A 13,751-nucleotide genomic window follows, 5' to 3' on the forward strand; every position below is an offset into this window, starting at 1 on the left:
ACCCGCGCAGACCAACCTGTTAGTCACCCGTACGGCTCGCCATTCTACAATCGACACCGCCTTGCGACTTGCCCGGACCAAGGGCTTACCGCACCTCTTTCACCAGTTATCTTGCTTGATCGCCCCCATCCCGCAGAATGCTGACGATCAACCCGCTCGTCTGCTCTCTTCCCGTGATGGGCACGAACCTGCACCCCCTTTTCATCTATTCCTCGAATATGCGGAGCGTCAATTGACAAAACTCGATGCACTGTGCATTCTTAAATGGCAATAGGGTGGGGGATTGTTTTGTTGAGCCATCAGATCCTTCGTTTCTTAATAAGACGTGGAATTTGAGAGCATTCAACCTAGGCTAGGCGCCGGGGCAATTCAAAATGCCGACAAAGCTGACAACCCAGGCGAAATGCCCTATGTATTTCTAAAACGCGTAGCCCCTCTACTTCTGTGCGATGATGTTAGAATACTCCACCCGCCGCGAGAAACACTGCTTTTGAACTAGAAACCCCATGACTCTGCTTTTTGTTATTTTTAATTTTAAATTTTTGCTCTCTTTTTTTTTTTTGGTGGTGTTGGGGAACTCTCCTCCGCAACGTTGCGTGTGACGGAGCGTTTGGGTTGTGGATATGCGGGGAAAGCACTTTTTTGTGGCGGTCGAGATTCGAATATCACTTGGAGCTTGCTCTAGTTATTGCTTGCTTGCTTGCTTCTTTACCCCCCAACCCTCATCGTAGTCTGGCCGTGTCTTGGAATCTTGTCGCTGATCGTACTCGAACATGAAAAAAAAAAAAAAAAAAAAAAAAAAAGAAAAGAAAAGAAAAGGAAAAAAGAGTCAATACTCCGTACAGAGCTCGAATCACGGTATTGACGCAGGGGTGATGATCCGTTGATACATACGGAGTAGAGCTATCTGGAATCCCCAAGCAGCTTCCGGGTCGGCGATAACAGGCGACGGACCGTAGAAAATCGCGAAAGAGAGCGAAACACGGACCAGTTGGATGTTTCCCCCTCACCGTGAAGCTCCGAGAGAACCCCACCTCCCTCCGCCGCGCTGCCCCTCCTCACGAATTGTCTCGAAACAGAATAAATATCCTGCCCTGTACGATCCCACCCGTCTGCCCGCCCAAGTCGCACCGCAGCTTCTCCTCTTCGCCGGCTTCTCCTCATCCTTCCCTGCCCCAACGGAGGAGACCTATAAAAAAGCTCCCCCGATCCAACCCTTGTCCGTCTCATCCCCAGCAAATTTTCCCTGGTCATCTTTTCCCGCGATCTTACCGTCAAACTTGTCTTCATTTTTTGTCAACTAATTCATAACACACAAGGATCGATTTGAAGCAGTCAATTCACAATGGCCGATACCGTAGGAAAAGTGAGTCACTCTTTCCATCTCATTTGTCTTACCTTAAGAGTGGACAATTGGCTGATTTCAAGATGACTTCATAGACTATCACTTGCAAAGTAAGACCTCAGGAACCCTTTTTCAACGGCACCCTAGATCGTCTAGAGGGGGGCTATTGTCAAAGCCTCAAACCTCAGCGCGAATTACACAATACACGTAAGGAACGAAAAAAAGGCTGACCGGACCCAGGCGGCGGTGGCTTGGGAGGCCGCCAAACCATTGTCGATTGAAGACATCGAGGTGGCCCCGCCCAAAGCCCACGAAGTTCGGATTCAAATCTACTACACCGGTGTTTGTCATACAGGTACGGCTGGTCCTGGAGTTCTCCGGTCCCATTATTTTCTCCCAACTGTAAGCGATCCAGGGCGCTGAGCTTGCGTGCAGATGCGTACACTCTTTCCGGCAAGGATCCCGAAGGCGCATTCCCAGTCGTTCTCGGACATGAAGGTGCAGGTATCGTGGAATCAGTTGGCGAAGGCGTCACTTCCGTGAAGCCAGGCGACCACGTCGTCGCTCTTTAGTATGCATTTCCTGCGTCTACTTACTGACCCAATCCCTGAATCTCTCTCTCTCTCTCTCTCTCTCTCTCTCTCTCTCTCTCTCTCTCTCTCTCTCTCTCTCTCTCTCTCTCTCTCTCTCTCTCTCTCTCTGTGTCTCTCTCTCTCTGTGTCTCTCTCTCTGTGTGTGTAGATATTTCTAACATCCTGCAGCACCCCAGAGTGCCGGGAATGCAAGTTCTGCAAATCTGGAAAGACCAACCTTTGCGGTAAGATCAGAGCCACTCAAGGCAAAGGCGTCATGCCCGATGGAACTAGCCGGTTCAAATGCCGTGGAAAGGACCTATTACACTTCATGGGCACGTCCACGTTTTCTCAATACACCGTTGTCGCCGATATCTCCGTCGTGGCCGTCACTGACAAGGCTCCCATGGATCGCACGTGCCTTTTGGGCTGTGGTATCACCACAGGCTATGGCGCCGCGGTTGTGACGGCCAAGGTTGAAGAGGGCTCTACCGTTGCCGTGTTCGGCGCCGGATGCGTCGGTCTCTCCGTGATCCAGGGCGCCGTGAAGAACAAAGCCGGCAAGATCATCGTTGTGGATGTCAACGACAGCAAAGAATCGTGGTCTCGAAAGTTCGGTGCCACCGACTTCGTCAATCCTACCAAGCTGGGCAACAAGAGCATCCAGGAGCACCTCATTGAGATGACGGATGGCGGGTGTGACTACACGTTCGACTGCACTGGCAACGTTGGCGTCATGCGCGCCGCTCTCGAGGCATGCCACAAGGGATGGGGTCAGAGTATCGTCATCGGCGTTGCGGCTGCCGGACAAGAGATCTCCACCAGACGTAAGTTGTCACCTGGCAAGAGCGCGCGCGCGCGCACCCAGATGCGCTATAAGGATCATAGCCCAAAAAAAAAAAAAAAAAAAAATTTCCTAACTAATATCTGGATATTACAGCATTCCAACTCGTCACGGGCCGTGTATGGAAAGGTTGCGCTTTTGGTGGTATCAAGGGCCGCTCGCAGCTCCCCGACCTCGTCGACGATTACCTCAAGGGTGATCTCAAAGTTGACGAATTTATCACCCACCGCGAACCGTTGGCCAACATCAACGCCGCTTTTGAGCAAATGAAGGCTGGAGACTGCATTCGATGCGTGGTGGATACAAGGACTTGAACAAAAAAAACAGAAACAACGGTGCCAAAATTGCCCGTAAAATTTTTTGGGGATTCGTGAACCCCGGAGTGTTCAATACATATATGTATGTATGTATGTAACGCCCCCCTTGTCATTTTCTTTGTGCCTGGGATTTTAATGCCGGTCCCTCACAGATATTACTGTGTACATATAATACACTAGCTGCTCTTGTCAGATATCATCATATCAACTAAGGTAGCTCTGATGCGCGGCAAATGATGAATCCATAATAAGCCGTTGTGGTTTCGGCAAACAAAACACTCCATGTGTGATGTCAGTCATGACAAGGTGATTAAACTGAGACTTAAAACCAGCTCCTGTTTTTTTTTGTGGGAAAAAAAAATAAAATAAAATCTATGCTCTGTACTCTGTACGGAGTAGACTATCACAATGTGTTCATTGTGGTAACAGTGGATTTGGAGGTATAAATATCTCTCGGCCCCCATGCTTGTCTCCCGTTTGCCTTCCATGCAACTCATCATCAAACGCACAATAGAACTTTGCAAATATCAGCCTTGTCGTACTAAGCTAGCCTGCATGCGTAGACCAGCACGTAGTGTGTCTGAATCCTGGAAAGGTCATTGGCGCACCACAAATAGCATACATAGACCTGCATAGAAGGAAATGGTGGCTCTCAGTTCTTTTTGGTCAGGCATGCACCACAGCGCCACCTTGTTACTTACATAGTACAGGGTACAGAGCACAGTGTAAGCATTCAGCTGGTGTCCCACTTTTCCACTGGGGTGGTGGTTACTTTTGCGGGGGTTGGTCGGGATGCTTCGACAGCGAGGTGTGGTTACAGTTACAAGGAGGCCTGCAACTTGGTGTCCTGATAGCAGTTGTGACTTCGAGAAATTGCTCCATACCGAGTTCATAGTTAGCTATAATGCGCGACTGCATACTCACTCGCATAAAAGTCTAGGAAAATGGCAAACTTGATATTATATATTTTTTAGGAAGTAAGAGATCGAAGCAAATACCCTTCATGCAAAATATCCTCCCGTGTTACTCGGTAGTTACTCTGAAATCGTCACCAGCGCGATTACTTCGTCTTTCTCATGTCTAAGCTCCACGGGTTTTACTCTCACGTTTGTGCTGGTATCCTTGATTTACACGGCGGGAAGGGTCCATCTCTATCCAGGCCCTGGTCCTCATGCGGGGCTCAGCCTCAGGAGTAACCACAGCACATAACCCTTTCGTCGCACTGTATTCCGTAGTTGGCTGGGTGCAAGCGGACCACGTCGGGAAGGGAGATTTTGGAATGAAGATCCCGAATCCTTGGGATGCACTAACCTTCAGAGTTAACCTAAACTAAACCCTGGGAGGTGGGTCTCGAACCTCGGTGTCACCGCTGGAAGGTCAGGCTTCTGGGCCCAAACACACGAGTCAGAGAGAACTTCGTGGTGCAGAGCCTTACACCTGCTCGGTGAAGGATTTCTCTCTCTGTCCACAAGCAACCCACATATGTAGATAGGTTGTGTGAATGAAGTTGCTGTTAGATAGTGCTAACAAGGTGCTTCCTGCTGCCATGTTAAAGCACAGTGCTTCCTGTGGGAGGGTTCATCTGTATTCAACAAGCGGTGCACAGCCTTGAAGCATAGCAACCAACAAGAGTCTGGAGAGGACTCTGCGAAACCTGGTCTCCACCGTGGGTAAGCCAAGCTGGGCCAGTAATTGGCCGGACGCAGTGAATGCCTTCAGCGGCCCTCGCTGCCAGGACGCACGTCAAACCCCCCCCCTCCTTGTTGAGTGCTGGGCTAGGTTGTCAGGGAACATTCCTGTGAGAAAGCCGCTTCATTGGACGGTCTAAATTTCACTGTGGATGTACACGGTGATCCCTTTGATCTGCATCTTCTTGCGCACAAGTGACTTGTCGTGAAGGTGAATCAGCTCAAACTTGAGAAGAGCACAAATATCCCTTCTGCTTTGTGGGATCTTGAATGAATTCAACATCGAGATCCCTTTTGATATTCTTTTACTCACCCTAGAGCTAGCTTGATCTCTGATCAAACTCTTCTTGTATCATCTCAGCCTGCATGACCTTGTCTTTGTCGCATCGGAACTCGCGAAACTGCTCGACCGCAGCGAGACCGAGCGCACGAATCGAAGAATTATCACCAAGATGAAAGCCCTCACAAAACGTGTACCCACGGCTGATTCTCTGAGAGTTTCGCTCGCTGCTTCGATAGAATATGTCAAGAGCTGGATTTCCTCTACCTCAACGGCCTATGATCCCTTGTATTTTGAAAACGAAACCCCAAGGAAGCCGGCGGACGTAAAAGGATGGCCGACAAAGCCTGGACCGTTGAAAAAGAGCGGGGCTGCGTATTTTGTGCGTCTGGTCTGCGATATTCTTGCGGTTGCAGCAACGTTTCCATTCCTGTTACTTGGGGTATATGCGGCGCAGAAGCATGGGAAACCCGTGGTCGAGAAGGAATGGGCCACATTGCAGGAATCCATGAAAGTGGTATGTGCTTCCTTTTTGTTCGAAGAGAAAGGGAGGATGTTTTCTAAGTTCAATGACCTTCTCTCGCATCGATAGGCTGTCACTTCGTTCCCGATCGTTTTCTCTGCGGTGATGGGCCGTATGACCCGGACTGCTGCCACATGGCGACTTGAACGTGGAGTTGAGCTCGGCCAAGTAGAGCAACTGTTTTGGAGTTCAACGGTCTTTAGCACCGTGTCGACGCAGTTTCTACTTGGCTCCTTTAATAAGCTCACAATTGGCCTCCTCGTCCTATGGGCGTTATCGCCTCTAGGCGGTCAATCATCACTACGTATCGTTAGTACAGCTGCCCGGCCGGAGATATCCAAGGCTAATATAACAGTTCTCAATACCGAAAAACTTTCATTCTTTGAAATTGGTGGCGATATACTAGCAGGGATACCAACATTAAACGGGTTATATCTAACAGCTTTGATGGCTCCACACCATTCCAAAGTATCTCCCGCGGATCTCTGGGGAAATGTGAAAGTACCATTAATGTCAAGCTTTGGCTCCTCTATCAAAGCTAATTCCAGTGGATGGTACGACATTAACCAGCACGAAGTGCTATATTCCTCCCTGATCGGTGTTCCCACCATAGGGCTCTCGCAGATAGGAAACAGCACCTTCAACATGGAGACATCTTACTTTGACATCGACTGCTATAATCTAACGCAGGCCGAGCCCGTGTCCCTCGAACGAAACATCACATTTAAGACCCACAAGGACACTCCGCCACCTCGTGTCGTTCGCTTCCCAGGCGGCGCGTACATCGGGTCAAATGGCACTGAGGATTGCTCAAAACACAACTGCCAGATCTCGTTTTCTCTAGGAATGAGCCATTACGTTAAGGATTGGAGCTACCCAAGCGGAAATTCCACATTATTTCGTAAGGTTAAAGGGAACGAGGAAACAATCCTCTCATCGCCGCCAACGTTGCTTTTCCAGGCCAGACACTCTAACAAAACGGTTGCGTATTGCGGCATAAAGCGAGTCTTTGTCGAATCGGCCGTTACATGTGTCGGCGACCCGTCGCTCCTCCGCAAGCCCCAGTGCGCCGTAACTGCCACGCGAGACAGCCTCCGCCCGCATGAGGCTTCAGATATCACTCCCTTCTTGTTTGCGGGAACGTTTATAAACTTCTCTTCGCGTCTCGCCCAGTCAGCCGGCCAGGGCCACGCAGGCATAGCAACGATCACCGAACGCTACTTGAACAATACCGAGAACCCACTCCTCGCCGAAGCTAGAGAAATGGCTCTTCATAACTTACCAATAAACGCCTTCTCCCAGCGACTCACTCAAATCATAAACACATACTTCCTTCCTAGCCTTCTACCAGAGGGTATAGTCGGCAATATTTCTCTCGTTCTCTCCCAAACCCCCGTATATCAAGAGCAATCTTATGCCCACGATTCGTGGACGCGGTCTGTTCTCGCCACCGTAAACACTCCCGCAGGTGGGATCTACGTTGTCTCCGGTGGCTGGATGACCGTATTCATCGTCTCGTCTTTGGTTATGTTTGTTGCCGCGGTGTTGTCAGCCATTGTAGCTCACAGAACGTCGATCCCGGATGTCCTAGGATATGTCTCGAGCTTGACGAGAGACGCAATTTATTTTCCATTACCGAATGGAGGTTCAAGACTGGATGGGTTGGAGAGATCGAGGATTTTAAAGGATCGCTTGGTGAGGCTAGGTGATGTCCAGGGCATGGATAATAGAGCCGGGCATCTCGCGTTTGCTGAGGCGAAGGCTGCTATGCCAGCAAAGAAGGGCAGGTTTTATGGATAGACAATGCGAACACGACTTTATGCTGGACACTTGATCTTCAACTTTTAATGACTTACACGATCTGCACAAGACGGACTACCAAATTTTAATGGTGGGCATGGACTTCTGTTCCCAAAAAAAAAAAAGGAAAAGGAAAAAAAAAAAGAAAAAGAAAAAAAACCGAAAAAAGAAAAAAGAAATAAAAAGGGAGACTACAAGAAAAGAAAATGTTCTAGGTAAATAGATTCATACACAATACATCTTGAGACAATTGATACTTTATCAACATGTCACCGCGGGAAAACATCCGTATCGATATGGCCTAAGTACGGAGTAGATCGGATTTTGGCGGTGAGGGTGAGCAGAATAACCACCAGGGTGCGCAATCCAACTTCACTCCCAACCTTGTCGACGGCGACCCGACATCGTACGTAATTCTTTGAGATCCTCACATCATGGATGTCCCAGATCTTTATCAGTCGCCGTCCATTCCCTCCCGCCGAAAACAACAGTCCTCTTCTTCCCAGGCCGTGTCCATGCTCTCGTCTCCGGCCGCGCAAACATTTGCGCATATTCACCCCTTGCTCGTGCTCTCCGGGTTCGCAATCCGGTTTCAGGCACTTGTGGATGATCCCGTATCTACATTGGCCGGTTTACTGCCTGCAGTATGCGCGGTGCAAGCTGCCTACGTGATTATCTGTCTACCTGCCGCCGGAAAGGATGGCCTTGGGAAAGAAAAGGGGAAATCGGGACACAAGCGGAGGGCTGGAGCAGCGGGCAGCAGCGGAGATGGTGACAGCAGACTGGGCGAAAGAATAGTGGTATGTAATCTCTCTCTCTCTCTCACTCTCTCTCTCTTGTCTTTCTCTTTCGATCGCATGTTCTACTCGATGCATTGGTCTAACTGTGAATTTACAGCCAGCAATCCTATCTCTACTTTTAACTCTCCTCCTCGGTACACCTTTTCTTACCATCCTTCTCGTACTATTTGGCGCTCCCGTTACCACACACATCACGCACACCCTCCTTTGCGCTGCGCACATGTCTGTACTCTCGGGAACCAGCCTCGTTTATGTCCACGGGACTGACAGTGCCGTATGGCGGGAAATCTGGGCCGCATCGAGGCCGGTAGATAGCGTTTGGGGAGCAGCTGTTGGAACGGGCTTGGGCGCATGGCTGGGCGCGGTGCCCATTCCGTTGGATTGGTGAGTATTATATGGATTTCGAGTCCCAAAAAAAACAAAAAAGAAAAAGAAAAAAAAAATCAAGACAGAAGGTAAAGCTAATTATGGACTCAGGGATCGTCCATGGCAAGCATACCCGATTACAATCGCCACGGGTGCATATTTAGGTTATGCGCTTGGCTCCTCAATGGGGAGAACGCCACTATTTTACGGCAAGCGGATCCAGTTCGCTGACGAAGAAGAAGATGATGAAGATATCTCAACAGAAAATGAAAATCGGAAGCAGATTCAGTCGTCGGAGAATAACCCAGAGCCATCCCAAGACGCGCGAAGCAAACAGATATCACAGCAAAGCCCGAAACACAAGCAAAAACAAAAAGGTCAAAAGTCATAAGCCACGAGCACCGGATACTGGTGACCTAGTGGATCTCGTTAAGAACGTTCTGAACCAATATCCCACCGCAAGGATTTGTACTTATAGCTCATTACAAATAATTATACCGTTGATTCTTCTTTCCTCCTGCCTGCCTTCTAGCCAGTATAAGCAGTCTTTTGGAAATCGATCAGCCAATTCGAAACTTGGTCTCGAGGTAGTGATCAGGATACCACATCAATGGATTTCGTGCACGGTTCAGGTTCGGGCAGATTTGCCGCAGGTGGAAGTTCAGCAAATCCGCTTTTTTTCTTTTTCTTTTTGGTAGTTTTTTGTGGTGACCAGGTGCTCCAGTTGTCCCAGCCGCCTGTACTGCCAAAGTGCTCAGGGATCGGCTCGTCTTTGGACAACTCAGGCTCCACTGGCGGAGGCGTGGATATGAGTGCTTCAACTGAGGCATTGAGAAGATTGCCTCTTTTGCTCTTCTTCTTTATACTTGGAGGGGGGAACCAGGAGTTGACGGGCTCATAATATTGATTCGTTTCGGCGATTCCAATGTGCTCATTGGGTTCTTTCGCGCCGTCATCCTGATATGATGCTTCACCTTCGTCACCATCGATTGGTGGTTGTAGTGGTTCGTCCTCCGGCTGGTCGAAATGTTTGTTATCAGGCCGTTCGTCGATGCAGTCTTCTTTGTTGGTTTCTTCTTCAATAATAGCTGGGTCTTCGGCAGCAAGCCCTTCTCCATGGCAGCATTCGCTATCATTTCTCTCACTATGGATCACCAGGGCATTCTCAATATATGTCTCCAACGCGAAGACCCGTTTAAAATATATATCCACCACACTTTGCATCAGAAACTTATCAAATGAAGAGCTAGTCCCGATCTTTTCCAAAAATTGGTCTTGGCGAAACAGGTTCTCGTCCGCTTGAAAGGCCATCTCCATTTTACTCTTGATATATTCGGAAAACCATTGCTTGTCCCCCGGAAGCTTCGAATAGATGCTCCGTGCAGTCTTCAAAACCGTAAATATCGACACCGACGTGGAAGACCCGAGCTTCTCCATACATTTTTTCGCGAGTGCCTCCAGACCCTCTAATCCATATCTCCGTGCAGCATAGTAAGCGAGAACGCTCCGTTTGTACTCAGTTATCGGGTCCCACTCGATTCCCTTCTTGAGTGTCTGGTACTCGCCGGTGTATAGGTAATGCACAAGCGTGTGGCCCACGTCCTCATCCACGAGGGGCAGCCTGATTGACTTCTGGCCGGAGTGGTGACGAAAAGGCCCCGGATCTTCGTCCCATATGGTTGTTTCTCTGATAAAGTATTCTGGAATCGTGTACTCCGTTGTTTCGATACCAATCAGCAGAGTGACGGTTGATGTTGTATAGGGGCTAGATTAGATTAATCATCTTGATCTAGGTGAAGAGGACAGCAAGCCTTACGAAACTTCTGGCTGATCGTACTCTTTGATATCAGCGTAGTCGGAGGATATTTCGTTCACGCCATTCAGATGAATGATCGTCGAGCAGTCAGCGGTCTCCATCTCGGGAGAGAACTTCTTTCTCCTGTACAGAGGCTTTTTCTTTTTCGGATTCATCCGCCAAAAACTAAATCTTTAGGGGACAATTCTTAGGTTGTTGAAGAAAGGGAAAATTAAGGGATGTGGACAGTAGGATCCAACGGCCTTCTTGTAGCAGTCATCGGGTGGGAGGGGCAAGTTCATTCTGAGCTGTCCATGATCCGCACTGCCAATGATAAATGCGATGGTATGAGCCTTATTTAGGCAGAAAATTGACGCCCAATGTAGGCCCGCCAACTCAGATTTACATGCTACACCGGGAGATAAAGGATGGGTAGAGGGGGGTTTGGTTTGCTCGGGCTCAGATGCCGCCCAACCGTTTGGATTGGCTGTTAAGTCGCATCATCTATATACAACAGAACATGCAGTTCTGGAAAGGAGGAGAATGAGATTGCACCAATAAAAATGGCTATACACTGCAACTGAGATTGGCTGAATAGATCGGAATGCAATGGATTAAAATCATGTGGTGTACCAGAGAATTGTGAAAAAAAAAAAATGATGACCTCCGAAAGAGTATAATGATGCGGTTATCCTTCATGCAATGGGGGGAGGAATATCGACGGAAAGTTGATTGTCCCGGAGGATAAATGCGAGAGATGACGGAAGAGAAAAGAATTTTACCATCACACCAGTGACCATGGCCAGGGTATCATAACATGGGAGCATGTAGCTGGGAAAAGGAGACCAATATGGTCAATGCCAAATGGAAATTCTGATAAACATGGAATGTATGCCAAAAAAAAAAAAAAAAAAAAAAAAATTCCGGTTTTGACCTGCAATCGAGAACCGGAGGAATTGGAAGAAATCTTTCGTCAAACCATTGTATGCAAACTATTAACTCCTCCCCATAATTTTGTCAAATGGATTCAGCCGATGAAACGAACTCTCCGATTTCATCGGATAACTCTCGAGTGACACATTCCCGCTTTTCGCTCCGCTGCTTTCACTGTTCTGCCGCCACATCCCCGAGTCCATGCGATCATGCCCCATATCTGGGTGTGACGACGTCGTAGAGGGAGAATCGGGGCTTGATGGGCGGAGAAAACTAGCCTGTCCAGAAGTCAGTCCGCCCCGAAGGATTTGCAGTTCTCGCTGCAGCTGGAGAACCTGCTTCTCAAGATGCTTCCGGGCTGCTTGTTCTCTGCGGACAATGGTTGTGAGAGCGCTGTACTGTTCGACGCTAATCCCCGGAGAGAATGAGGACGGAGTGATCGGTGGTGATGAGTGCGCTGTTGCGGTGTGTGGACGTAAGGTAGCGGTGCTGGTACGTCTGTCGGTATTCGTAGGTGAAGTTCGAGGCGGTGCGGGATCATGACCGGGCGAAACGCGCAAGAAACTCGATAGCGGAGGAAGTGGCGGTTGTAAAGCCGGATTATGAGGCTCAGTTTTGCACTCCTTCGAAGAAAGCGTGGATGGATGTGGCTGGATGGGCGATATATCAGATCCCTGCATCTTCCCAATTGCGAACTCCAAGTCCATCATTTTCACCTCGAGCGTTGCTACACGTTGCGTGAGGCTGGCGCTGTTGTCCTCTTGTATATTAGACATCAAATTGCCGAAATCGAATTGCCCCAGCTCGCCATTTGGAGCAAGACTCTCCACTCGAATTTCAGTGGGATCTTTTTCCTCTGCGGCTGTACTTCGAGTCTCGGGCCTATCTTGGATGGGGTCGGGCTCGATTCGCTTGTCAAAACTGGCCCTCCAAAGTTTCATCTCATCACTCCGTCGCCGCCACTGTATCGGCGACATGCGATGTGCTCTAGCTGATTCCCTCAAACCGTATGCGCTCCGTGAACGGCGTTTAAGCTGGGTATCGGTCTTCCGTGAAGAAATCACCGTGCTCTTCCCGTCTGTTGGTGACGGCGGTGCACTCCCGTCTTTAGAGCCTTCGTGCGCGATCTTTGATGCCAACTCCCGTGCTTCATCCGTCGACAGAACAAGGCTCGGCAGCGTTGCTCTTCGACGTGGGCGTCGTCGCTGTGATATTAACTGGGATGCGTCCTCTGCCTGCTCTGTTTCTTCTGGCGGAGACGGGAGTGCAGCAAATATGGCTTCGGTTGGAGTAGCAACACGGGAGAGGTGTTCCGGGGACGACGGTGACTTGATGGAATAGTGACCAGTTCTCGAAACCGTGACAAACGGGCTATGAGAGCTCAGTAACCCAACGGAGCCTTGCGAGGGAGTCGTAGGATGGTCTTTCACGTGAAAACCCTGCTGCTGAGCGGCAGGATCACTCTTTCGTTTGCGACCAAATAGTTTGCGCATGACTGTCCTCAGTGTGCTGGCCCTGCGACGATGCATTGTAGGGCTCTGGCCCGCTGATATCGAAACAGAACTCTGAGGGTCATGGGAGGCGAAGCGATTATGATATGATGTCCGGTCAGTGCCGTCAAAGGGCAAGGAAGAGTGCATGGGTGGATAGGATGCATGTGTCTGGCGCTGGGATGGGTCAGAGGCAATAATTGGGGTGAGCGGAGGATAGGTATTAGGACCTTGGCTGCTCTCGGTTCTTAACGCCGGGTTACTTAACGGGGCAGAGATCCTAAGATCTGCTCGACGAGGGCTCATTTTGTTGGGGCTGTTCGTGCAAGCCCACCTCGGAGCACGGATATGGAGCACAAGGGGGATTTTGGTCCTGGTTGGATGGACTCACAACGGGATAAGGTTAAGGGTAACTGCGGGACTTTCTAGAAAGGAGAGATGGGCAATCGGATGGTATGATTTGTTATTTTTCCCCGTTCCCTCACAAGGAACGACGGTGTCTCACAATCCTAGTACAGGCATCCAAACGCATGCATATCATGATCTGGACTGATGATGTGAATGAGGTTTAGTTCTCGACTGGGCTGGACGGGCCGTGAGCGCGCTAAACATGCAGGAAATGATTGGCGAACGCGACGAGGTCGCAGGGGAGCAAACGAGCGTGGAAAATGCTGAGCCAACCAACCGAAGGTGGAGCCTTGCGAGATGATAACGAAGGTGACAAATCTTCTGGTAATAACTAACATGCTCGGAGAAGCCCGGTGCAAAAGGAGAGTGAAGGCCGTCAGGGACGGAGAATATACTTCGAAAGGATTGGCAGTGTGCTGTCGTCTCATGAAAAAAATCGTCGATCAGGCATCAAGTGAGGACAGCAGAAGCCAGCCATATCCTCGGTCTTCATAAGGAGAGAGTCATGATTTCAGAAGAGCAGCGCAACCAAGGACTGAACGGGCGGTCAGACTGCCGTTGGATCGTGGGTTCGTTGAATCCTTCAGGCA

General features: G+C 49.5%; 5 protein-coding genes across 5 annotated transcripts; 3 read left to right on the top strand and 2 right to left on the bottom strand.

Moving 5' to 3' along the window:
- Window positions 1-1,133: 1,133 nt before the first annotated feature.
- FLD1 (S-(hydroxymethyl)glutathione dehydrogenase) lies at window positions 1,134-3,419 on the top strand. The gene is made up of 6 exons (XM_066124710.1): window positions 1,134-1,366; window positions 1,441-1,455; window positions 1,586-1,700; window positions 1,781-1,916; window positions 2,107-2,744; window positions 2,858-3,419. The coding sequence occupies exons 1-6, from the start codon at window positions 1,346-1,348 to the stop codon at window positions 3,073-3,075; spliced, it is 1,143 nt and encodes a 380-aa protein (XP_065980791.1). The 5' UTR covers window positions 1,134-1,345; the 3' UTR covers window positions 3,076-3,419.
- Window positions 3,420-5,218: 1,799 nt separating this feature from the next.
- Window positions 5,219-7,562, top strand: D8B26_005074 (uncharacterized protein; the record flags this gene model as incomplete). Its single annotated transcript, XM_003066688.2, has 2 exons — window positions 5,219-5,563; window positions 5,639-7,562. 2 exons carry the CDS (start codon window positions 5,219-5,221, stop codon window positions 7,367-7,369), a joined length of 2,076 nt encoding a protein of 691 aa, XP_003066734.2. The 3' UTR covers window positions 7,370-7,562.
- Window positions 7,563-7,803: 241 nt separating this feature from the next.
- Window positions 7,804-10,300, top strand: GPI11 (Glycosylphosphatidylinositol (GPI) anchor assembly protein; the record flags this gene model as incomplete). Its single annotated transcript, XM_003066687.2, has 3 exons — window positions 7,804-8,169; window positions 8,267-8,553; window positions 8,647-10,300. 3 exons carry the CDS (start codon window positions 7,804-7,806, stop codon window positions 8,924-8,926), a joined length of 933 nt encoding a protein of 310 aa, XP_003066733.2. The 3' UTR covers window positions 8,927-10,300.
- Window positions 9,130-10,452, bottom strand: D8B26_005076 (uncharacterized protein; the record flags this gene model as incomplete). Its single annotated transcript, XM_003066686.2, has 2 exons — window positions 9,130-10,300; window positions 10,352-10,452. The coding sequence occupies 2 exons, from the start codon at window positions 10,450-10,452 to the stop codon at window positions 9,130-9,132; spliced, it is 1,272 nt and encodes a 423-aa protein (XP_003066732.2).
- A 72-nt stretch (window positions 10,453-10,524) lies between these two features.
- On the bottom strand, window positions 10,525-13,059 carry D8B26_005077 (uncharacterized protein; the record flags this gene model as incomplete). The annotated part of the gene is made up of 2 exons (XM_003066685.2): window positions 10,525-10,817; window positions 11,376-13,059. The coding sequence occupies 2 exons, from the start codon at window positions 13,057-13,059 to the stop codon at window positions 10,525-10,527; spliced, it is 1,977 nt and encodes a 658-aa protein (XP_003066731.2).
- Between the last annotated feature and the right edge of the window lie 692 nt (window positions 13,060-13,751).

Source organism: Coccidioides posadasii, chromosome 3 (genome assembly GCF_018416015.2).
Source record: "Coccidioides posadasii str. Silveira chromosome 3, complete sequence".
NCBI lineage: Eukaryota > Fungi > Ascomycota > Eurotiomycetes > Onygenales > Onygenaceae > Coccidioides > Coccidioides posadasii.

Bases quoted from the DNA above. Each gene is read 5' to 3' on its own strand.
- FLD1 (XM_066124710.1), top strand. From the start codon at position 1,346: ATGGCCGATACCGTAGGAAAA. The intron at 1,701-1,780 runs GTACGGCTGGTC...GCTTGCGTGCAG, and splicing joins CACCGGTGTTTGTCATACAG to ATGCGTACACTCTTTCCGGC. The intron at 2,745-2,857 runs GTAAGTTGTCAC...TGGATATTACAG, and splicing joins ACAAGAGATCTCCACCAGAC to CATTCCAACTCGTCACGGGC.